Genomic DNA, 25,023 nt, shown 5'->3' on the forward strand with positions numbered 1-25,023 from the left:
AGCCTATGTAAAACTAATACCATTATTAAAGAAACTAAACTGTGATTAAGTAGGACGCTTTTTCAGTTCATATCTAGAACATGAGACAAAGTACCAGTTTTAGAAACTAGTTTTAGAAAGCGTCAGTAAGCTGGAAATAATTCAAATAATAGCTATGCAAAAGCTCAAAAGAAATTGGTAGATTCCCAAATCTATTAATACTCTTCAGTTTGAAAGATAAAAGCATAAAGGAGATATAATCAAAATCTATGAAGGGTAAAGAGGAGATAAGCATAGTCTTATTTATAAAATTTTAATGTGCTGGAATAAGGAGGGATGTCACTAGAAAATTATATTAAAGATATAAGTTGTAAATTTATGGATGTAATGATTGATTCCAAGGCTAGACACGTTTAGATAAATTAATTACTATCAGATTCACAACATCAGTAAAGTTAAAAAGGTATCAGAGGGTGGGCTTCTATCCACTGAGTATTAACTGGCTTGACCATCTCTTTGACATCTCCTGGTAACATGAGACAGAAGATTAGCCTAGGTGGAAGAAAGAGCTTATCCAGAGTAACAACTTTCACAATTTTATTTCAAAAGTTTTAAGATATTGTATTTAAAGTTTTTGAGTTAAGTGTATGAGACTGTAAAGACAAGATTTTAATGCTTTTACATTTTGAAAACTAGGTAACATCAAAAAGAATGTGGATTTATTATTTCAATTTGGATTTCAATCTCTCCCACTCCTCAATCATTCTAATAAAAAAAATTCAGAGGAGTCACAGTAAAAGATGAGGCTTTTCAACTTAACTTCATGATCAATTTATCAATAAAAACTATGCTTCATGACTTACACTACAACGGAGATTAAGAAGTATTATCTTTAGATTTGATCCCTCTGGAGAGAGATTAGGGGAACTAAAAGACAAAGCAACACATTCTTGAACTGTTTTTAAAAACATATCTTAAACAACAACAACAAATCCCATGATAACATTGTAATAGCTGGGTAAAAACAAGGAAACACCCACAAGAAATACAATTGCCATTCCTCTAAAAAGCCACAGGGTGTCAGCATCACACCACAAAGAGCTGCAACACAAGTTAAAAAATCTTTACACATAAAAGGTGAAGTGAAATTTAAGTGGCAGCAAGTGTGTTCTCACTAGTTTTGTCAAATTTCACATGTAAGCACTATAAGGAGTATAATAAAACTATCAAATTATTTTATAGTTTCAAAATAGCACCTCAGTCATTTGCCAGATAGACACATACGTAAGCTATATACGGAGTCTATTATATAATTATACTTGATGTCTTCTAAAAATATAAAAATATCCCAACAGTAGTTGCTAAATTACAAAGATTTAGAAGGAAAAACTGATTCCAAGTATCCTTGAAATAGCTCTTGGAGAAATACAACACACATTTAAAAGACTCAATTCAACAAACTGACTTAACAGTAAAAAACTGAGATTTATGTTCAACTGAGATTTATTCCAACCTGAATTCATTGTGTTCTTACTCTTGAAAAATAAAACAAAACAAAATTTGTTAAGCCTAAAATCAAAGAACTAAATTCTGGTCGATGATTACTTAATGCTTTAAATTCCAAAGAATCAGTATGACAGGCAAGTAGAAAAATCAGTAACCTAAGGCAACTTCTTTTAATCAGTTCTTAACAGTAGCATTTTTGAAAATGAATGTGAACTCAAAGTATTAGACAGGAGAACGTCATGGCAAAATCTTTAGATTTTAGCTTTATGTTCTTTCTCCAAATGATCATGGATATAAAAAGTATTTGTTAAACTTAACTTTAAGAATGATTTAATATTTTATTTTTAAATTAACTATTTTTTAAAACCTTTCCAACCACTATTTGAGCATATGATTAAAAATCGTGTAAGATAAACTGGCATAGATAATTATCTGACATACTAGCTCACACAATTATTCTTTTGTGTTCACCATAACAGAGCACTGCAATACCAAAGCCACCTCACCTGCAGTGTCCTAGGGACATCAATGCAAAGGATACAGGGATCTATGGGGGAAGGTGCTTAAAAGAGCAAGCAGGGGGCTGGGATTCTGGCTCAGTAGCACTTGCCTAGTATGTGTGAGGCACTTGGTTTGATTCTCAGCACTGCATATAAATAAATAAAAATAAAACAACTAAAAAATATTTTCAAAAAAAGAGCATGCAGGGGGAACAAGTGACAAAATTTACATCCTCCATAAACCTGCTCAATGTCCTCTTGAAGGGCAAAAGCTTTTTGTCATTAAAGAAAACAAAATTAAAAGCCAAACACAATTCTGAAATATATGCTGCACAATTGCAGACATCTGGTATGAGTCAGGAGCCTAACTGCAATCAGACTTCTCACACTCAATGGAATTTGGGTCTGTATATTTCTCTAGAGATGGGATCATTGCTCCTTTTCCTTGGTCAAAAACAATGACAAGGAGATCTAGTAAGGTTGTGATACATGATGCAACTTGAAATAATTATTTCAAAGCGACTATAATTCCAACAGAAAAATTAAGACAAAAATTCCCTTTTAACTGTGTGGTTACAAGGTTGTATAACAAGAAAATAATTCAATTACCAGAATATTAAAACTAGATTACTTTTAAAATTATTACAATAACAAAAATGTAATGACTGCTTATTAAATATGTGTGAAAATATGTATGTACATATGTAGAGATGTAAAAAAAGACTTGAGCCATATATACCAAAAAATTAACATTGGTTTTGGTATTTTTAAGTTGTTTATATTTTTTCCCTTATCTTTTCCATATTTCATAAAATTTCTACAATAAATGTAAGTTAACTGCATCTTGAGGAAGATATTCAAAGTAATTTAATCTCTACAAATTCTTCCCAGATACTATACAGAAATGGCATTTTTCATATTGGGATTTGGATTCAAATTTTCAGAAGGGCCAAGAATCTTATGATTGAGATTTACCTTCAATATGGATTTCCCATGACAACACTCAAAATGAATTCTTTTATAATCACTATATTTCATAACTAAGGAATAGCTTTAGAGTTTTTATTAATTTTCTCTCTTAAACTTTAAAAATGGGTAATTCATAACCTTTATGTATTCTTTCAATTTATCATTCTCTGCTTCCCTTTTATGAATCTGGAGCTGTAGTCGATCATGTACTAGTTTCACTGCCTGAGAAAAACGGTTCGCTTTCAAAGCATTTGCCTATAACGGAGAAGAGAGAACAAACAAAAATGTTATTTGCTATATTCCCCAATAGCTTTAATTTTACCACAAACAGGACACTCTAAAAAGCTGATAAAAGCAAAGTCCTGCTTTACATAACGGCCACCTCATTACATTTCATGTAAAACCAGGGAGGAGTTTTCTCTTCTTTCCACATTTTATTTAATACCTCCTAATAATTATCTTTTAAAAAATTTCCATCTGTCCTAAAAAGATTACAAGTATGTCTAAAATACTACAACTAACACCAAAATTCTTTAATTTGAATTCCGAAATTCCAAATCACAATACAAATTTATAGAGTCCCTAATTTGTAGTGATTTACGCCAAGTAGCCTTACTGAAACACCAAAACAAACCTAAAAAAACAAAAAACAACAACAAAAAAACTTAATTGTATTTGATACATAAATCTTGTAAGGTATTCAAATAATCTAATAATCTGGACTGTCAAAAAGTCTTTCTTGTGTAATTTCTGAGACTATGGAACCAGGATGGGAAGAAAGAAAAAGGGAGACACAGTATTAAGAAAATATGATGAATTAAGATGAAAAGCTCAAAAGTTGTTTACCTTTTCATTCTGAAACAAACAAGAAAGTTCTTGGATATAGGCCTCCTTTTCAAGTACCTTCTTCTTAAGATTCTGCAGCAAAAATAATATAACAACTAAAAATTTCACAACTCAGTATTGCTAATTTTATAAAATCAAGCAGCATACAAATAAGAAAAAAAAAGTCAGAATGGATACAAAATGAAAAAAACTTACAATATTTTCACTTTCATTGTCAGTCAGATTCTGTAATAACTTGCTGGGTAAACTGTCTTCTGTCTGTAAAGAAAGCATTTTATCATAAATGCTAACAAACTACAATTATCTAGATAAAAAAGTAGAAATAAGTATCACTCAAAAAATTCATATGGACAAATACTATAAACTGTGCAGATTCCTAAGAGTTATCCATTGGAAATATTAAGTTTTTTAAATCATTTTTGTCCATAATTTATTAATTTACTGAAATTAATCCCAAAAGAATACCCTGGAAGTATAGGCCAATGACATATAAAAACCCCCATCAAGAAAAGCAGCTCAACACAATGCTATTTATAAACAGGAAAAAATTACACTTTAAATTCTAGAAATAAGAAATTCCTTAATAAATGACAACAAATTAGTAACAGAATTCTATCTATGCAGCTGTCTGAAATGAGACCAGAGAAAATATCTATTCATTTTTGAAAATCAGGCTTCCTGCTTGAAAATGTGAAAAAGCTATGAATTCCTTTTATCCAAAAAGCACACAAATATGTACATATAATGCAAAATTGTGCACACAATTTCACAGGGTTCAGTGAAATCTGAAATCTGTCCTTAGACTCTGTAAGAGTCCATGGAATTCAAGTTAAGATTCTGTTTTTTTTTTTTTTTTTTGGTACCCAGAATTAAATCCAGGGGCCCTTAACCAGTGAGCCATATCCCTAGCCCGAGATTACTTTTTATTCAATAAATATTTAATAAATACTGTTGAGCAAAAATAGATTGTTATAATTTAGAAATAAGGTGCCCCACAAAAGCTCATGTGTGACACAATGCAAGTGGATATAGAGGTGAAGTGATTGGGTTGTGAAAGCCTTAATCTAATCAGTGCATTCATCACCTAGGGATTAAGTGGGTGGTAAAAGAAGACAGGTAGGGTGTGACAGGAGGTAGGTCATGGGGGCATGCCTACGGGGTTTATATTTTGTAGGTGGTAGGGAGCTCTCTGCTTCTTGGTGTGATGTCTTGAGCTACCTTCTTCTGCCACATCTTGGGCCCAGAACAACAGAGCCAGCCACCTATGGTTTGAGATCTCTTAATCTGTGAGCCCTAAAATAAACTTCCTCCTCTAAAATTATTAATCAGATCTTTTGGTCACAGAAGTGAAAAAGCTAACTAAAACATTGATGATACAGTGTTAAGTATAAAAATCAAGTTTTAAAACAATGAAACAGTATGTCCTCATTTTTCTAAAACAATACACATATAACATATAGTAAAATAACAAAAGACTACATATATAAATTAATTATAAAATGAATAGTTTTTATAGTGACTATTCACTGAGGAAATTATTAGTATTTCTTTAAGTATCTAAATTTTCTATAATGAGCATGCAGCTTTGTAATTACAAAAAAACTGTTACCTAATATTAGATATTTTTTTATGATTCTGAGAAAATGTCATCATAGTAAAGAGGTAAAAGGGAGTCGAGAATAAATAATTGGTTCTATTCATAATGGCCAGGATACGGAAACCACCTCGGTGTCCATCAACCAATGAATGGATAAATAAAGTGGGTACGTAAACACAATGTAATACGATTGAACCATAAAAAAGAATAAAAGTCTATCATTCACAATAGCCAGGATGACACTGAAGCTGATGTTAAAATGAAAGAAGCTGGGCACAGAAAAACACATACCACGTGATCTCACTCCTGTGTGTGGAAATATAAGAGTTGATTTCATAGAAGTTGAGAGTGTTTACAAGACACTGCAGAGAGCAGACAGGATGGAAGATGGGGAAAAGTTGATTAGTTACGTAGGAGTAACTCTGGTGTGCTACTGCACAGTAAGGTGACTACAAATAATGATAATTTTGAGCTGTACTATTCAAAAAGCTAAAAAAAGGATTTTGAAAGTTTTTACCATAAACAAATGGTAAATGTTTGAGGAAATAGATAGGTTTAAATATTACTCAAGCCAGGCATTATGGGGTATGCCTGTAATCCCAGCAGCTCGGAAAGCTGAGGTAGGAAGATTGTGAGTTCAAAGCCAGCCTCAGCAAAACTGAGATGCTAAACAACTCAGTGAGAACATGTCCCTAAACAAAATACAAAGTAGGGCTGGGGATGCGGCTCAGTGGTTGAGTGCTCTTGAGTTCAATTCCCAGTACCCAAAAAATATATATATTATACAAAGTATAAATGAAACAAAACATTACATTGTGCCTCATTAATATGTAAAATTTTTGTTTTATATATCAGTATCTTAAAGTTTTTAATTTTAAAAGGCATGTATGTATAAATATAATGTAAGAGCTTAAATTCTAAGAATGTATATTTTATTGTAATTGAATTAATTATAAGATTTTGCATATAGAAAAAATATTTTCTATAGAAACATGCTATTTCCATGTTTATAAAATATTAAAATAGGATTCAGTTTAATTATTGTTATTCCAAACAAAAATTCAAAGAATTGCTTTCATTTCAAATATACAAATATTTTAATTTTTAGAGTTTAATAAATAACCTTCCCAGTGAGGATATAATTACTAAATGAGTGTTTAGTGTTGATGCCTTACTTGTTTGTAGTTGGTGTTTCTAAGAAGATGCTCCAAAGCTAGTTTTACCCGTTTAAATGTATCTAATTCTTTTGTTAATATTTCCTTCTGTTTAGAAATCTTCAAACTGGATGTAGAAAGATTAGCCTGATAAAATATAAGAACCAGACATAATATAAGACCAGGTACCTGACATAGTATTGAAGTAAAAATACCCTAAAATATCATATTGTTATCAAAGAACATTGTTCCCTAGTGACAAGATCATTCTAATACACATACTAATAGTAAAATTTCCTGTTTATTAACAGTAGGTAGGATGTTACAAAATACATTAAATTAAAATAAAAGGGCTTAAACTCTAAAAGTATTTCAGTATTTATTCTAATAAGTTTCAGAACACACTATTTTTCTAACATATTGAAATTTTAAAATAGTTTTCTATTCCAAATAGCACTATAGAAATACGGATACATTTCATCTCTCTGAAGATTTTGGTTTTAAATTCACTATTGTTTTAAGGGTACTAAGGTACATTTTCAAAACTAATCTCACCCATGTTAGGCAAACACTCCAGTGCTAAGTTACATCTCAGGTCTATAAAATCACTTTTGAGAAAAGCAGAATCTATAGTTCAAGGACAAGTAAGTCAAATACTGAGATATATAGTTTATAGCCTGGCCTCTTATCTGGTATATTCCTGATATTACACACACACATATTTTTTTTTTAAAGAAATGCAGTTAATGACACTGGAATAAAGAATACTGATAAACTCCATTTTTGGTATCAAATACCCATATATGAGCATACCTACTCAAAATATGAGAACTCAGTTAATGCATTAAGTACTGTACCAGTTTTTCATTTTATTAAACGTTCATAAGTCAAATACTCACATTTTCAAAACTAATCTCGTCAATGGTATCCTTAAATAATGGCAAAAGTAATTCTATGGAACAGGTTGCCAACTCAGCTTCTTTAAGTGTTGCCTCCAATTCAGTCTTTTCATCATTTAGGATGTCTTGCTCCAGGCTAATTACAAATGCATGAATAAAATTTAAGTTAAATTTATCACATAAACTGGTTATACTTTTTATATAAACAGCACAGACTAAATATTACAATCTTATAAATTGTTCCACAAAATTTAATACTAACTTGTCATTGATTATTTGTGCATTTTTTCTCTATATTTCTATACTTTTTCTACTTGCTGCATAAACAGAAAGATAATTTTTAAAATATTTAGACATGTAAAACACAAAGACCACTAATAGTTGTATTTAACTGTGCTATGTTTGATAATTATTCAAAATCCCCTTTCTGGTTTATAAAATGAAGAATGTGAATATCTTTTTTTCTTCTCCAACTTCATCCTTACTCCAAATTCAAGAGACTTGTCTTTCTAGACCTTATTGCCAAATCTTTCCATCAAATTTATTGTCCTTCATAAAAACTTCCTCCAAATGAATGAAAAAGTTAAACAAATGGGAACACAAACTACAGTTCTGCAGGTATCCAAAAATCCTCCACATTTGGCTTTAAATACATATATTTATGTATGTATATTTATGGCTATAGTATACATATATTACCACTCAAAAGTGAAATATCACTTCTTGATTATGTTTTACCTAAACACTACTGAGTGCCTTTGTAAGATTTTTCTTTTCTTTTTCTTTCTTTTCTTTTTTTCTTTTGGCCATGCTGAATTCAGGGTGCTTCTCACAATCTTCATTAGGCACAAGACAGCCTTGACCTGTCTTTATCTGCACACATCCAAAATTTATAGAATGAAGTTTACACAACTTTGCGGAACAGCCCAGAGTTAAGGATACAACACTTCTGGAACTCCAAGAAACAAAGGGTCATAAAGGTGCATTGAGGGAACTGGTTAAGTAGAAAAGTTCCAAAACCATTCTATGAAATTTAGGTGTGCACAGATAAAGACAGGTCAAGACGACTGTCTCCTGGGTACCAAGGATATCATTTAAAGATGCTCCTAAGAAATGCCATATCACCTTTACTCTTCAAGAGCAAGGAAAACTTTAAGTCAAAAAGTCTAAGAGTTAGACTTTTGGTAAGAAGCTTTGAGAAACTATTTCAATTACATTTTACTTTTATGTAAACACAACTTAGTTGGGTTAAAATTCATGTAATCAAGTTTAAGGGAGATTTCTGACATTTATGTATAAAATTCCAGGTGATATGAAAGCACTATCTTTTCTTTTTAATTGGTAGCATTTTTCTTTCTTCACAGAACATAATATAGTGACTTGTTAAAGACTTATGGCAGCTTATAGGCTACGTCACAAAGTAGATTTTCTTCTTAAGGCTTCAAAGGCCTAAGAAAATCATGGCTATAAATGATACTTGTCCCTTATTAAAATGACAGTCAAGAATTATTATACAAAACATAATGTTCTTTTAAAACAAGTTAAACTAGAAACTCAACTATCCAATGCATAATGAGAATAATGGTTATTTTAAGATTGCTATTTTGGGGAATAATGATTCATACAAATAACAAATACATTTCCCATTCTAAAGCAGTAAAATATGATAAATATTTGTTACAGAGCAATACACCAAATGACAGTGAATAAGTACTTATTAACTACATTTCCAATATTCCATCCTATTTACATTTTCATTTGTCTTAGTTAAACAATTTAATTTACAAATGTCTAATAGGTTAGGTTTTCATTTTTAATTGCTTTAAGATTCAAAAACCTAGCTAAATCCTGCTAAATGAATATATCTGTAATCAGATTAAATATATTTTAAACAATGAATACAAAATTTGGAGAAAATATTCTTAAATAATATTGCATTTGGCGCAAATAATTTACATTATGGACAAAAGATGAAACCCTGAAATCAGAAAATTAGATTTCCTCTGATAATGATGAGAATACCAGCTGAGACGACTTTCACTAGTACACCGTGATAAATGTTCTTTCTCTGATGGACTTCTAAGATCGGAAAAGAATTCTTCTGAATGACTTCCGTCATTTCTAGGCTTCTCCATAAATTCAGTAAGCAGATTTATAGATGGCTTCAATATCAACTTCACAAAAGCTGAAAGCTAGGAAACATTTTAGTTATTAAACTTATTTACTAGAAACTTTTTTGTTAATACCCTATAAGATCCTAACGATGTATAAAAGAACATTTTGAAGACATCAAAATTATAACTGCTACTCATAGTTATATTAATTCAAAATATTATCAAAATTACATAGCACAATCATTCGTCTGTTGCCGATTTCCACAGACTGTTTTCAAAAGGTCTGCTATTTTCTATATTATTATAAGTGTGTAGGAATCTTTATTAGTCTATTACTTGAAATATTACGATATTTTCATCTAACAGAACTAGAAAACATATACAAATTGGATTAACCATGTCCTCAGTTCTATTAGGCCCATCGAATAAGAAATCTGTTATGCTTAGAACTGTGAAAATTCAAAAATATTTCCGATACTCTCCAAAGTATTTGGCAATAATAGCTACAAAAAGAGACAGGATATTCTTTTGACAGGAGACCTTTCAAATTTTAATTTATTCCTATTCCCAGCTTAATCTAGGATATTCTTTGGTAATAATGAAAAGAATAAACAGATATCAGTAGTTCTAAACTTTACTAAATTATCTAATTGATTTCATTCAAAGTTGAAGAGGTCATTTAAAAAATGTAAACATTTATTAATTTCTTCAAAACTGCTCCATTTTCAGCAAAGAGAGTTTTAGCTGGTTTTGCAGCTCTAATAATACATGGTAATGTATCTCCCTGACTTAAATTTATGTTCACACAAAATTAAAAGTTACATTTAAGGTTTTCTGCATTTTGTTCACACATTTACAATTTAGTTTTATATTTCTGTATTAAAATACACTAAGAATTTTCAATACTCTAGTAGATGTGAAATTATAGGTTTAAAATTACAATATTTAATATTAGCAGTTCAGAAACCTTCTAGAGGGTATGTAAAAATGGATTTACTTTTGTCTGAAGGTTCCACATACTGCAGGAACAAATATTTAGGCCTATAAATGTATGTTTATATTTTGAAATACCAGCAACTAAAATCTAGAAAGAACTGCTAATTAACTTACAGATATTCTAAAATGATTCTTTTAGATGCTAAAAATATGCAACATTATGCAACAATATTTTGAGTTATTTATAGTCTAGAAAAATTTAAAATACACAAATCAAAAGAAAGACCAACAGCAATCAAGAGAGCCATCTTCTATAGATTTGTGCAGCTGCAATAGCTATTGTCCCTCAGAAAGGGACTGGTATTTATCTTTAAACCATTCACTTGTTTAAATGTTTATCTCTCTGTAGACTGGAATCTTAAGAAAGAATGTCTTATTTATAGCTGAATCCTAAACACCAAAAAGCCTTGTAAAATTAAGCAATAACAGGGAAGGATAGATGTTTTAGAGCCCTTAATGCATATGTTATTGATTTCCTTATTCATCCCTTGATTTTGGGGGGGTTATTAAAAGAAAAACGGTTTATAAATTTACGATAAAAGCTTAAAAAACAATATAAGAGAATAGGAATCTTAAATTTATAGAAAATATTTTATGAAATTAAATTTGTTTGGTATCAGTATTTTAAATGAACTCTTATTTTGCTTTGTGGCCATATACATGACTATCCCAAGTTTTATCACAAAATAAAATTAAAAAGCAAAAATTTTTCTGCCTCATTCTGTGTAACTGGTAACCATGTCTTATATGTTGTAAACAATAAACAAAATTAACACATTATAAGAATACTGATTTAAGAATGGCTTTTAGCTCAGCATCCTAAAATGTTATCTTCATTACTGTCTTCTCAATACAACACAGAGAAGCTAATGTCTCAAATATTTCTACAGAAATCATCATCATATTCTCCCTGATATTTTTCAGAAATTCAAGTACTCTACAATGTTTGTGTTGTGACACTATAATAGCCAAGTCTGTATACTGAATAAAAATGAAATTTTATTTGCATAAAATGCCCTACTTTTATAAAATGTGCTATCATTTAGTAGATCAAGTATATTTTTTATGATAAACAGATATTTCAATTATGTGTAAGACACTGCCAACTGACAAATGTACTTTTTGTACAACTTACTAAGGGTGAAACAGACACATATTCTGCACATCTATTTAACGCTTAAGTCCTTAAAGACTGGTGATTTTAAGACATTTTTAATAGTTTTAAGAATTAAATCTCCTATGTGGGGAAAATTTTACTTGCCGCCTACCAAAAAAGCTTTTTCCAGAAATCCCCACAGGTTATGCTGATGCAGCTATACTCATTAAAGTATGTTCCATTTAGCCAACAACACGCATTTGAGTGATGATGCTTCAAGGACAAAGACTATGCCATGGTCAGAGAAAAGAGAGATCACAGTCCATGACCCTCCTTAGTACCTAGATCAGTCCAAATACACAAACCACCTTCAGATAAATATGTTTTGAAAACTAATCTCTCTGGAGAGAAAAGCATACAAACTTACAGATTTTTATTTGTTTTTGCCAAACACTCGTTCTTGAAAAATTACTTCAGTTGGCTTCAAACAAAGCCATACACCCTCTACTGAAAAATCCACCATGAATACTCAGCAAACAACACAAAGCAGATGTAGGAATGCTGCTTTTTCTCTCATTATCCTGGATACTAGTCAAAAGAGTATAGAATTATTTATATTTAAAGGATAAAATGCAATTGAAAAATATAGAGGGTTGGGAATTGACAGCAAGAATGGCTGGTCTGTAAATACAAGGCCCAAGCTTCCTTCTCCTTCCCAAAGTATGGCCCTGATTCTTCTAAACCATCAAGATCCCTAAACAACTAACAATCTTCAAAGTCACATAGTTTAGAATTTAATTGTTCCATAAGTGCTCATGTTTTTAAACTTGATACTAACTCTCTGATGGTAAATATCATACCCACCAACCTCTGCCCTGAAATATTACCTAACACTGTGGGCAGCATAGGTTTAGGTTCTGGAATACAAGTTAGGGTGACCAAATCATTTGTTGTTCCACCTAGGACACTTTTGAAATGAAAGACGGCTGATAAAGAGCTGAAATACCAAAGAGAAGATGGGACCAAAGATGTTCAGAACACTGTCTGATCACAAATAAAGTCAGCATCCTATACCAGATGATCATTTAAATTGTTAAGCATTTTCCTTTCCATTGCTGCCATTCTCTCTCTCTCTGCTTTCTGATCATCAAGTGAGCTGCTTCCCTCCACCACACTCTTCTGCCAGATCCCCAAGGAATGAAGCCTCCTATCGATGGACTGAAATCTCTGAAACTGCAGATCTCCAAATAAACTTTTCCTCCTCTAAAATTGTTCTTGTTGGGTCTTTTAGTCACAGCAGTGAAAAAGCTGACTAAACAATGTCTAATAAAAACAGTAGTAAAAAGAGCTAGAACCACGAGGGACCATGACTTGCAAGAGGGCAAGTGGGAAGAGATGAGGCTGGATACACTGAATGGGGTAAACACATGCCAGGCTCAAGAGCTCAGATTTTTTTCTTAAAAGGTAACACAGACCATTAAGTACAGAAGTATATTTTTTTAAAAGATCTGGTGAATAGTTTGGAGAATGGACTAGGGAGATGGAGGGGAGGAAAGTGGAAGCAATGAAAATGGTTATTAGGGTCTCAGATGAAATTTCAATTTTCTTTTCCTATAAAAATTTCTGAAGAAACCAATAAGAAATTGCTTTCATAGGTGACATGAACATAAAAAATGATGGAATTAGAAAATGACTGAAGAGCAACAGACCAATACAGAGAGAAGGGATCATAGGTGAATATAATATTTCATTTACCCATGATGATCTCAATGCAGTGTTCCACATGCAGTTAATTTTCTATACACTCATAGCTCACCCCTTTAAGTACTCAAATTAACTTAGACCAGTTTGGGAAAAAAGTGTTTAGAAAACATTATTTCTTCCTTCCATTTTAAACAGAGTACAGGTATAGTATACATAATTTATTCCTTGATGATCCAAAGACAGCATATTAAAATGACAGAATACTGGGTTAGACCCATAAAAGGCCATTTTTTTGTGTTGAGGGGGTATTAGTTTTTTGATACTGGGGATTTGTGCTTTACCACTGAATTAAATTCCCAGTCCTTTTTGAGATAGGGTCTCCCTAAATTGCTGGCGTTGGTCTTGAACTGGCTATCTTCTGCTTTAACCTCCCCTGCACACAGCTCAGTTCTTAATCCTTATTAGCCACCTGACATGGACAAACCCTATCCACACTGGGCCTTGGTTTTCTCTTCTACAAGATGAGAGTAACACTTGCTAGTCACAGTTGTGGTAATATTTGAGAATTAAGTAAAAGCACTTGCAAGGCACTTTTGTTGGTTTGCTTTTTAATTTAGGGCCCCATTGGCTTACTCTGCTAAGGCTGCTTTCTATGTCTTTAAGAATATTTTATCTTTTTTTTTTTTAATAATCATACTGAGTCAATTCGCCATTCCTGAAATTAACTGCATGCTCCCCGAGTTATTTGTGTACAATCAATTATACAAAACAATTTTTTCAAGACCTACTTATTCTTCACAGAATTTTTACAAGGTAGTCACAACTTAAGTACCAAGCCAGAGCCCAAGGAAGAACAATCACTGACTTAATAAAATTACTCGCAGTGGGTAGAGTTATTTCAATTTTATTACTATATTTGCCCCCTTGAATCTAATTAATGTCTATAGATCAAGCACAATGAAAAAGAAAAAGTCATCTTCTCATATCTTGGGGTGTTTGGGACACAAAAACCAAACCACTAATATATATCAACTGTGGAATTAGCAGAAGCAGCAAAAATGGATACCTGTCTTATTTTAAAACTTACAAATATGACTGTATTACTGAGAGTACAAGAGTATCAAACTAATTTTAAAAGCAGAGAGGCATTTGGAGGTTTCTTTCTTTTGCCATAACTAACAAAATGGTGCTCCAAACTATTTCAAGATCCTCATTTATTTAAGACACTTGTAACATTATAATGCATCAAGTGAAAGAGAAAATTTGCGTTTGAAATGGCCTCTCCCCAACATCAGTCACAGTCGGATGATGGCTATTTTCAGTGAATAACACGCACCAGTCAACTAAATTGAGTGCTACCTATAAGAGACCGCGTTTACTTTTATTATTATAACCAACCCAAAAACGATCATCATGGGCCCATTTTACAGAAAAGGAAAACTGAAGCCAAGAAGGTTCGGTGACCCACCCAAGATCACACAGCTGGTTAAATGGTAGAGCTAGAACTGAATGCAAGTCTGCCTCTCGCGCTTCCCACGGCACTACGCAAAAGACACAGTAAGGGGGTCTCCCATAAAGGTTGGAGCCTAGAGGATCCTGAAGAAGGAATTATTTCCTGAGGTTACCAGGAATATGTCTCACTTTTGGAGCTTTAGAGTTTTCTGCGATCTTGCACAAAATTTGACGGCGCTTAAAAAACAATCAAATTATTTCTGAAAGAAACACGGCCATTCCCGGGGATCCGTTCTGGACAAGCCACCTCGCACCAAGACCTGCACTAATGTCACAGGGACCACCCTTCCGCTGGGAAGAGGGGAGGGTAAATGCAGAAGCAGACTAAAATCCAGCCAGAGTGAGTGCGAGGGTTTTCACTTACAGGACCCCTCTCGGCCCCCGTACATCTTAGAGCCGCCCGCAGTTACTGCCCTGGGCGGTCAAGATTCCCACACAGGGCCCACTGGCTCGCCTCGGCCGCCGCCGTTGCGTCACACGTCGCGATGACGTCATCCAGCCGCCGCTGTGAGAGGATTCACGGGGGCGGATTCTCAGCCATGAAACTGGGAAGCCCCACCGGCCTACCTGTGCTCTCCAGCTCTAGATCAGTGAGGAGGGAGCAGGATGCAGTGGATGGTAGAGTGGATGGAAGGCTAAGGAAGGAGGCGAATTCCTAAAACTACTTACAGCGGAACAGTGCCGGCAGGTCGCAAAGGCACCAAAGCAAAGCTGGTAACCGGCAAGCGGCTTCTCTGGCAACGGCCGCCCCGCCCCTTCCGTCGGGGCCGCAGCTGATTGGCCGGGGTTCGCGAGCGCCCCGCCTGCTGCTATTGGCGGGAGTGACGGGGCGGGCCCGGAGGTTCGCTGCGTTCTGCCTTTGTTTCGCGGGTGAATTTTTTTTAAAAGCTTTTGATTTATGGAAAGGACAGGACTTGTGTTTAATCACCGAAAATCTCAACTGAGCTCATATGGGAAAGGAAATAAAACCATTTTCGAATTTTCAGACACTAGGATGGAAGTGCCCAGTTTTTGCTTAAAAGCGGAGAGTCGAAGAGCTAAGGCAACTGTGTTTGACCGAAACCTCGTTTTAAATATATGGTATTCTTTGGCCAAACACCTTCCTTGGGCCTAAGGTTTTTCTCTGTTAAATGAAGGAGCTACTTTGTGTTCTTCAAAATGCCTTCCAGCTGTCACATTTTTTTATATCAGCGCTAGGGCCAGCTGGTATGATTTATAAACTCCTGAACAAACGGAACAAGGATTTATTTAGGAAAAAAAAATTCAGTGCCTCTATTTCATGTTCCGGTTATGAGCTGTAGGCCCACATATTCATAAATAGAGCAACTATCAATTGAGCTGTTTAACCATTCTACTTACTGATTTTACTAAATAGTTCCTATTGATGATTACAACAGTGCCTTCTTTTTTCCTAGCACTGTGATGTCCAGCAAAAAGTTCATAAAAGTTAAAATTTAATGTATGATTTTTCCATGTATTGCAAATGCCGAAAAGTTCTGAGGATTGTGGTTTAAATATCCACTCTTAGCAATAATGCCTGTGACCTTTGGCAAACCAACTAATTTCTCTGGGCCAATTTTCTCATCTCAGTAAAAAAGGGGAGGGGTCCAGCGGTTTTGGGATAAAGAAGGTGAACAATTCTGCTTGGCTTTCAGTGCTACCTAGGATTCTAGCTAATTTTGCTAACTTGAAAATTAACTGTAAACAACTTAAACTCCACTTGTGAAAAATGCTGAATTAAATTGCATTGATTTTAGATGTAGTCAACTTCAAAAGACATTTGAAGAGCTGGGGTTGTAGTTCAGTGGTAAAGCACTTGCCTAGCATGTGTGAAGCACTGGGTTTGATCCTCAGCACCACATCAAAGTAAGTAAATAAAAATAAAGGTATTGTGTCCATCAGAAACTAAATTTTTTTTTAAAAAATGACATTTGAGAGGAAATATTCACAAAAATATAAAGTCAAACTTCTTAAATGAGTACCTAAGAGTGGCAAATTGACTGCTTTAACTAAATTCTCCAGGCTAAATAAATGTGGCATCCTTGGTCATCTAAATCAGTTCTTAAAAATCTGATTGGATAGTGAATTTGGAGGATGATTTCTTATTCTGCTATTACTTAAACAGAAAAAAATTGATTCCAGCCCATTCCAAATATTATTCAATACCCTTGACCCCCTTTCAAAAAAAATATGGAAATGTCAGGCCAGCATACTTTTCTGTAAAGGGCCAAATAGTAAATATTATAGGTTTTGAAGGTCAGATAGTTCCTATCATACTATTTAACAGTACATTGTTGCACAAAAAAAGTCATAGAGAATACATAAACATATGAGCTTAGCTGTGTTCCAATAAAATTTTAATCCCAAAAATAGTGGACTACATTTGACCCAAATGATGTAGCTTGCCAACCCCTGATATAAAGCATCAAGTATTAATAAACATTGAACCCATTAGTCATCTATTTGAGTGTAGGATTCAACAATACATCCTATTGGATGGAAATTGTGATTTCCCTCCTGATGACAACTGTTATTAGATTTTTTGTTGATGTGACTGAAAGACCTGACCAGAACAATTGTAGAGGAGAAAAAGTTTATTTGGGGGGCTCAGAATTTCAGAGGTCTCAATTCATAGCCAGCCAGCTCCATTCCTCTAGGCTTGAGGTGAGGCAGAAGAATGTGGTAGAGAGAAGCGCCCACATGATGATCAGAAAGCAGAGAAAGACTACACTCACCAAATACAAATATATACACCAAAGGCATGCCCCTCATTGCCCACCTCCTCCATTTACACCCTGTCCTACTTTAGTTACCACTCAGTTCATCCAGTCAGGGGATCAATTCACTGGGTTAAGTCTCATAACCCAATCATTTCTCTTCTAAACCCTCTTGCATTATCTCACACGTGAGTGTTCAAATAAGTAGAAATAGCAAATTTGTTAAAATATTTGATGAATGCAATAATACTTAAGCAAAATAAAAAAGCAATTTAAAAACGGTAATTTGACAAACTTTCAAAAGATGGCTTTCAAAAGAACAATTTCAGTCATTTCTACATGTACATTTCCCTTTGCTTTGTAATTGCCAATAGAATATAGTGAAAGTGATATTAGACTAATTATAGATGCAGGTATTAAGAAGCCTAGCTGGTTCTGCTTTTTTCTCTTGGAAACCAGTTACCAGGTAAGAAATCCAGTTACCCTGCTGTGGAGCAAAACCAGATTCCACCTATTACAGTCACCCACCAGAATTGCGAGGCATGTGAATCATAGACATTCAAGGCACAGCCATGTTCTCGGCTGAATGAAACAATATGAGTCACCCTGGCCAACACCATGGTCTAAAGGGAAGCAAGGTGAAACAACTTTCATTTTGAGGAGATAACCCAATACATCCCAGACCACTTAACCCTAGAAAATTCATTTGAGCACTGCCATGCATTTTCATAAAGTTTCTCACTTTCTGAATTGCATATACTCTTTCCAAAACCTTTTTGGTTTTCATTTGTTGTTAACAAACTTAGTAGTTTCAAACAATGACCATTTTATTTGTTCGTGATTCTGTATTTCCAAAGTCCAGGCAGGGCTCAGCTAGACGTTTTTTTACCCTCTTGGTACTGATAACTGGGTCTCATCATCAAATTGCAACCAGATTGCAGCTGAGACTGAAATAACAAAGATGACTTTACTCATGTCTGATGACTTGGTGGGATCAATCAGGAGTCACAAACCTCTCCCATCCTATCCGTGTGACTTTTTTTTTTTTTTTTTTTTTAATTGTAAACAAATGGGATACATGTTGTTTCTCTGTACATGGCGTAAAGGCATACCATTTGTGTAATCATAAATTTACATAGAGCAATGTTGTTTGATTCATTCTGTTATTTTTTTCCCTTCCCCCCACCCCTCCCACCCCTCTTTACCCTCTATACAGTAGTTCCTTCCTCCATACTTGCACCCCTCCCTAACCCTAACTCTAACCCTTCCCTCCCCCCCATTATGTGTCAACCTCCACTTATTAGCGATATCATTCGTCCTTTGGCTTTTTGAGATTGGCTTATCTCACTTAGCATGATATTCTCCAATTTCATCCATTTGCCTGCAAATGTCATAATTTTATCATTCTTTATGGCTGAGTAATATTCCATAGTATATATATACCACAGTTTCTTTATCCACTCATCAATTGAAGGGCATCTAGGTTGGTTCCACAGTCTGGCTATTGTGAATTGAGCAGCTATGAACATTGATGTGGCTGTATTTCTGTAGTATGCAGATTTTAAGTCCTTTGGGTATAGGCCAAGGAGTGGGATAGCTGGGTCAAATGGTGGTTCCATTCCAAGTTTTCTAAGGAATCTCCACACTGCTTTCCATAGCGGCTGCACTAATTTGCAGCCCCACCAGCAGTGTATGAGTGTACCTTTCTCCCCACATCCTCGCCAACACCTGTTGTTGCTCGTATTCTTGATAATCGCCATTCTAATTGGGGTGAGATGGAACCTTAGGGTGGTTTTGATTTGCATTTCTCTTATTACTAGAGATGTTGAACATTTTTCCATATGTTTGTTGATTGCTTGTAGATCTTCTTCTGTGAAGTGTCTATTCATTTCCTTAGCCCATTTGTTGACTGGACTGTTTGAATTCTTGGAGTAGAGTTTTTTGAGTTCTTTATAGATTCTGGAGATTAGTGCTCTATCTGAAGTATGATTGGCAAAGATATTCTCCCACTCTGTAGGCTCTTTCTTCGCGTTGCTGATAGTTTCCTTTGCTGAGAGAAAGCTTTTTAGTTTGAATCTATCCCAGTGGTTGATTCTAGCTTTTATTTCTTGTGCTATGGGAGTCCTGTTAAGGAAGTCTGGTCCTATACCAACAAGATGAAGATTTGGACCTACTTTTTCTTCTATAATCTGCAGGGTCTCTGGTCTGATTCCGAGGTCCTTAATCCATTTTGAGTTTAGTTTCGTGCATGGTGAGAGATATGGGTTTAGTTTCATTCTGTTGCATATGGATTTCCAATTCTCCCAGCACGATTTGTTGAAGAGGCTATCTTTTCTCCATTGCATATTTTTGGCCCCTTTGTCTAGTATGAGAAAATTGTATTTATTTGGGTTTGTGTCTGTGTCCTCTATTCTGTACCATTGATCTACCTTTCTATTTTGGTACCAATACCATGCCGTTTTTGTTACTATTGCTTTGTAGTAGAGTTGAAGATCTGGTATTGCAATACCCCCTGTTTCACTCTTCCTGCTAAGGATTGCTTTAGCTATTCTGGGTTTCTTATTCTTCCAGATGAATTTCATAATTGCCTGCTCTATTTCTGTAAGGTACGTCATTGGGATTTTAATTGGAATTGCATTGAATTTGTATAGCACTTTAGGTAGTATGGCCATTTTGACAATATTAATTCTTCCTATCCAAGAACATGGAAGATCTTTCCATCTTCTAAGGTGTTCTTTAATTTCTTTCTTTAGTGTTGTATAGTTCTCATTGTAGAGGTCTTTCACCTCTTTTGTGAGATTGATTCCCAAGTATTTTATTTTTTTCGAGGCTATTGTGAATGGGGTAGTTTTCCTAATTTCTCTTTCTGAAGATTCATCACTTATGTATAAAAATGCATTGGATTTATGGGCATTGATCTTGTAACCTGCTACTTTACTGAAATCACTTATGAGTTCTAAGAGTTTTCTGGTGGAATTTCCAGGTTCCTCTAAATATATAATCATGTCATCAGCGAACAGGGATAGTTTGAGTTCTTCTTTTCCAATTCGTATCCCTTTAATTTCTTTGGTTTGTCTAATTGCTCTGGCCAGAGTCTCAAGAACGATGTTGAATAGAAGTGGTGAAAGAGGGCATCCCTGCCTTGTTCCAGTTTTTAGGGGGAATGCTTTCAGTTTTTCACCATTTAGAATGATATTAGCCATGGGCTTAGCATAAATGGCCTTTACAATATTAAGGAATGTTCCCACTATCCCTATTTTTTCTAGTGTTTTGAGCATGAAGGGGTGCTGTATTTTATCAAATGCTTTTTCTGCATCTATTGAAATAATCATGTGATTCTTGATTTTAAGTCTATTAATATGGTGAATTACGTTTATTGATTTCCTGATGTTGAACCAACCTTGCATCCCTGGGATGAAACCCACTTGATCATGGTGCACTATCTTTTTAATATGTTTTTGTATGCGATTTGCTAAAATTTTGTTGAGAATTTTTGCATCGATGTTCATTAAGGATATTGGTCTGAAATTTTCTTTCCTTGATGAGTCTCTGTCTGGTTTAGGTATCAGTGTGATATTGGCTTCATAGAATGAGTTTGGGAGGGTTCCCTCCTCTTCTATTTTATGGAATACTTTGAGAAGTATTGGAATGAGCTCTTCCTTAAAGGTTTTGTAGAACTCGGCTGAGAACCCATCTGGTCCCGGACTTTTCTTTGTTGGTAGGCTTTTGATGACTTCTTCTATTTCAGTACTTGAAATTGGTCTATTTAAATTGTTTATGTCCTCCTCATTCAGTTTAGGCAATTCATATGTCTCTAGAAACCTGTTGATGTCTTCGAAATTTTCTATTTTGTTGGAGTATAGATTTTCAAAATAGCTTCTAATTATGTTTTGTATTTCCATCCTGTCTGTAGTGATATTTCCTTGTTCATTCCGAATTTTAGTGATTTGGGTTTTCTCTCGTCTTCTCTTTGTTAGTGTGGCTAAAGGTTTATCAATTTTGTTTATTTTTTCGAAGAACCAACTATTTATTTTGTCAATTTTTTGTATTGTTTCTTTTGTTTCAATTTCATTGATTTCAGCTCTGAGTTTAACAATTTCCTGTCTTCTACTACTTTTGGTGCTGTTCTGTTCTTCTTTTTCTAAGGCTTTGAGCTGTAGTGTTAGGTTGTTTATTTGTTGAGTTTTACTTCTTTTATTAAATGCGCTCCATGAAATAAATTTCCCTCTAAGTACTGCTTTCATAGTGTCCCAGAGGTTTTGATATGATGTTTCTTTGTTCTCATTTACCTCTAAGAATCTTTTAATTTCCTTCCTAATATCTTCTGTTATCCATTCATCATATAATAGCATATTGTTTAATCTCCAGATGTTGGAATAGTTTCTGTGTTTTACTCTTTCATTTATTTCTAACTTCAATCCATTATGATCTGATAGAATACATGCTAGTGTCTCTATCTTCTTGTATTTGCTAACATTAGCTTTGTGGCATAATATATGGTCTATTTTAGAGAAGGATCCATGTGCTGCTGAGAAGAAAGTATTCACTCTTGGTTGGATGGAATATTCTATAAATGTCCGTTAAGTCTAAATTATTGATTGTGTTGTTGAGATCTATGGTTTCTTTGCTCAATTTTTGTCTGGAAGATCTGTCCAGTGGTGAGAGCGGCGTGTTAAAATCACCTAGTATTATTGTGTTATGGTCTATTTGGTTTCTGAAATTGAGAAGGATTTGTTTGACATACATAGATGAGCCACTGTTTGGGGCATAGATGTTTATGATTGTTATATCTTGCTGATTTATGCTTCCCTTAAGCAGTATGAAATGACCTTCTTTATCCCTTCTGACTAACTTTGGCTTGAAGTCCACATTATCGGAAATGAGGATGGATACTCCAGCTTTTTTGCTGAGTCCATGTGCATGGTATGTTTTTCCCCATCCTTTCACCTTTAATCTATGGGTATCTTTTTCTATGAGGTGAGTCTCTTGCAGGCAACATATTGTTGGATCTTTCTTTTTAATCCAGTCTGCCAGTCTATGTCTTTTGATTGATGAATTCAGGCCATTAACGTTCAGGGTTATTATAGAGAAATGATTTGGTTTCCCGGTCATTTGGTTCATTTTTAAAATTTTGTTTATTTATTTGTTTGACACAACTTGTTTCCTCCTTTATTTGACAATTCCTTTAGGATAATTCCTCCCTTTGTTGATTTGCTTCTTTGTTTTTCATCTCTTCCTCATGGAATATTTTGTTGAGAATGTTCTGTAATGCTGGCTTTCTTTTTGTAAATTCTTTTAGCTTTTGTTTATCATGGAAGGATTTTATTTCATCGTCAAATTTGAAGGTAAGTTTTGCTGGGTATAAGATTCTTGGTTGGCATCCATTTTCTTTCAGGGCTTGAAAAATGTTGTTCCAGGACCTTCTAGCTTTTAGGGTCTGGATTGAAAAATCTGCTGATATGCGTATTGGTTTCCCCCTGAATGTAATTTGGTTCTTTTCTCTCACAGCCTTTAAAATTCTGTCTTTATTTTGTATGTTAGGTATTTTCATTATAATGTGCCTTGGTGTGGGTCTGTTGTAATTTTGTGTATTTGGAGTCCTGTAAGCCTCTTGAACTTGATTTTCCATTTCATTCTTCAGATTTGGGAAATTTTCTGATATTATTTCATTGAATAGGTTGTTCATTCCTTTGGCTTGTTTCTCTAGGCCTTCCTCAATCCCAATAATTCTTACATTTGGCCTTTTCATGATATCCCATAGTTCTTGTAGATTCTGTTCATGATTTCTTACCATCTTCTCTGTTTGTTCAGCTTTGTTTTCAAGGTTAAATATTTTGTCTTCAATGTCTGAGGTTCTGTCTTCCAGGTGTTCTATCCTATTGGATATGCTTTCTATGGAGTTCTTAATTTGGTTTATTGTTTCCTTCATGTCAAGGATTTCTGTTTGGTTTTTTTTCAATATCTCTAACTCTTTATTGAAATGATCTTTTGCTTCCTGTATTTGCTCTTTTAACTGTCGATTGGTGCGATCAATCAATGCTTGCATTTGCTCTTTCATCTCATCATTCAATGCTTGCATTTGCTCTTTCATCTCCTCGTTTGCTTCTCTGATCATTTTAATTATGTACATTCTGAACTCCTTTTCTGTCATTTCTTCTGCCATGCTGTCATTGGGTTTTATTGATGTAACATCTAGATTTGTTTGCAGCATTTTCTTTCCTTGTTTTCTCATGTTGTTCAGATATCAGTGGACCGCTGAGATTTGCAGATTTCCTCTGTTGATTTACAATGACCCTGAAGATTTCTATATATATCCCCTCTTAGCCTTCAGTAGGCTGAAGTCTTGGAGGAGGTTGATAATGCGGTGCTCCACAAGGAAGCTGCCTCTCTAGGAGTGGTGGCCTTCAGGTGGGGTATATTCCCTGCTAGTGGGCAGAGGTGCCTCCACTTGTTGACCAATGGTCATCCAAAGGGGACCTAGGCTGTGGGCTGAGGCAAGGCCTGTTTGGGCCTGAGCCTCTGGTTTTACCGTCCTTGTGGGAAACCTCACCCAGCAGGGAAGACTCACCCGGTGGGGAGGTCTCGCTGGTCAGTTTCCTCCTAGAGGTTCCCCTCAATTTACAGCTACTGCCTGGGCTGGGCTGCCTTCCTCTGCAAAGTTTCCAGGGGCCCGGCCCTACCTCCTGGGACTGGGAGCCTCACCCTTCGCAGATGAATCTCCTTAGGCTGCCCCTCCTCAGAGAATTTGCCCATAGGCCTGGAACCTTCGCTCTGCCCTAAGCCTGTCTCTGTGCGGCTCTTCCACCCAGAAGCCTCCTAGATCCTGGGACCCTGTTCTGCACCTAATCGCCTGGCTGTGTGGCCCCTCCTCTGAGCAGCCACCTGTGGCCCCGAACAATCGCTCTGAGTCCCAGAGACCCGCCACAGGCCTCTTCCTCCAGACAGCCGCCCAGTATGCCGGTGCGGTCACTAGGAGTCCAAGAAACTCACTGCGTGCCTCCTCCTCCCACCAACCACCCGTAGCCCGGGGCAATCAATCACTCCGAGTCGAAGTGACCCTGCCCGTTCCTCCTCCTTCTCCAGATAACCCCCCGGGTGTTCAGGAGCAGTCCCTCTGAGTGGCTCTGAATCCACGTGACCCGCTGCACGGGTCCTCTGGGCAACCGCCCGGAGCTCTGGTGTGGTCCCTCAAGACCAAGCGTCCCACCACGCTTCTCCTCCAGGCAGCCCCCCTGTGTTCAGGAGCTGTCACTTTAAGACCAAACAACTCACCACTCGCCTTCTCCTCTGAGCAGCCGCCTGGAGCGCTAATGCAGTCACTGCGAGTCCAAAGGACCCGCCGCGCTCCTTCTCCTCCTTCTCCTACTCCTCCGGGCAGGCCCCGGGGTTCAGAAGTGGTCAGGGTCCAAACAGCTCGCCACGCAGCCCCTTCTC

General features: G+C 35.3%; 1 protein-coding gene across 10 annotated transcripts in view; it reads right to left on the bottom strand.

Annotated features, from left to right (window-relative positions):
- ODF2L (outer dense fiber of sperm tails 2 like) overlaps nt 1-15,650 on the bottom strand; it is a 48,749-nt gene extending 33,099 nt beyond the window's left edge. For 3 of the 10 annotated variants that reach the window (XM_079153369.1, XM_079153366.1, XM_079153365.1), the window contains exons 1-7: nt 15,542-15,627; nt 9,407-9,642; nt 7,451-7,586; nt 6,573-6,698; nt 3,996-4,058; nt 3,801-3,872; nt 3,093-3,209 (exon numbers count right to left, since the gene is read on the bottom strand). In XM_079153369.1, the coding sequence (XP_079009495.1) occupies nt 3,093-3,209; nt 3,801-3,872; nt 3,996-4,058; nt 6,573-6,698; nt 7,451-7,586; nt 9,407-9,585 (693 nt within the window). In that variant the 5' untranslated portion in view covers nt 9,586-9,642; nt 15,542-15,627. The other 7 variants (XM_079153361.1, XM_079153368.1, XM_079153367.1 and 4 more) reach the window with 7 other exon arrangements.
- Between the last annotated feature and the right edge of the window lie 9,373 nt (nt 15,651-25,023).

The sequence above is a fragment of the Sciurus vulgaris genome, assembly GCF_902686455.1.
Source record: "Sciurus vulgaris genome assembly, chromosome: 1".
NCBI lineage: Eukaryota > Metazoa > Chordata > Mammalia > Rodentia > Sciuridae > Sciurus > Sciurus vulgaris.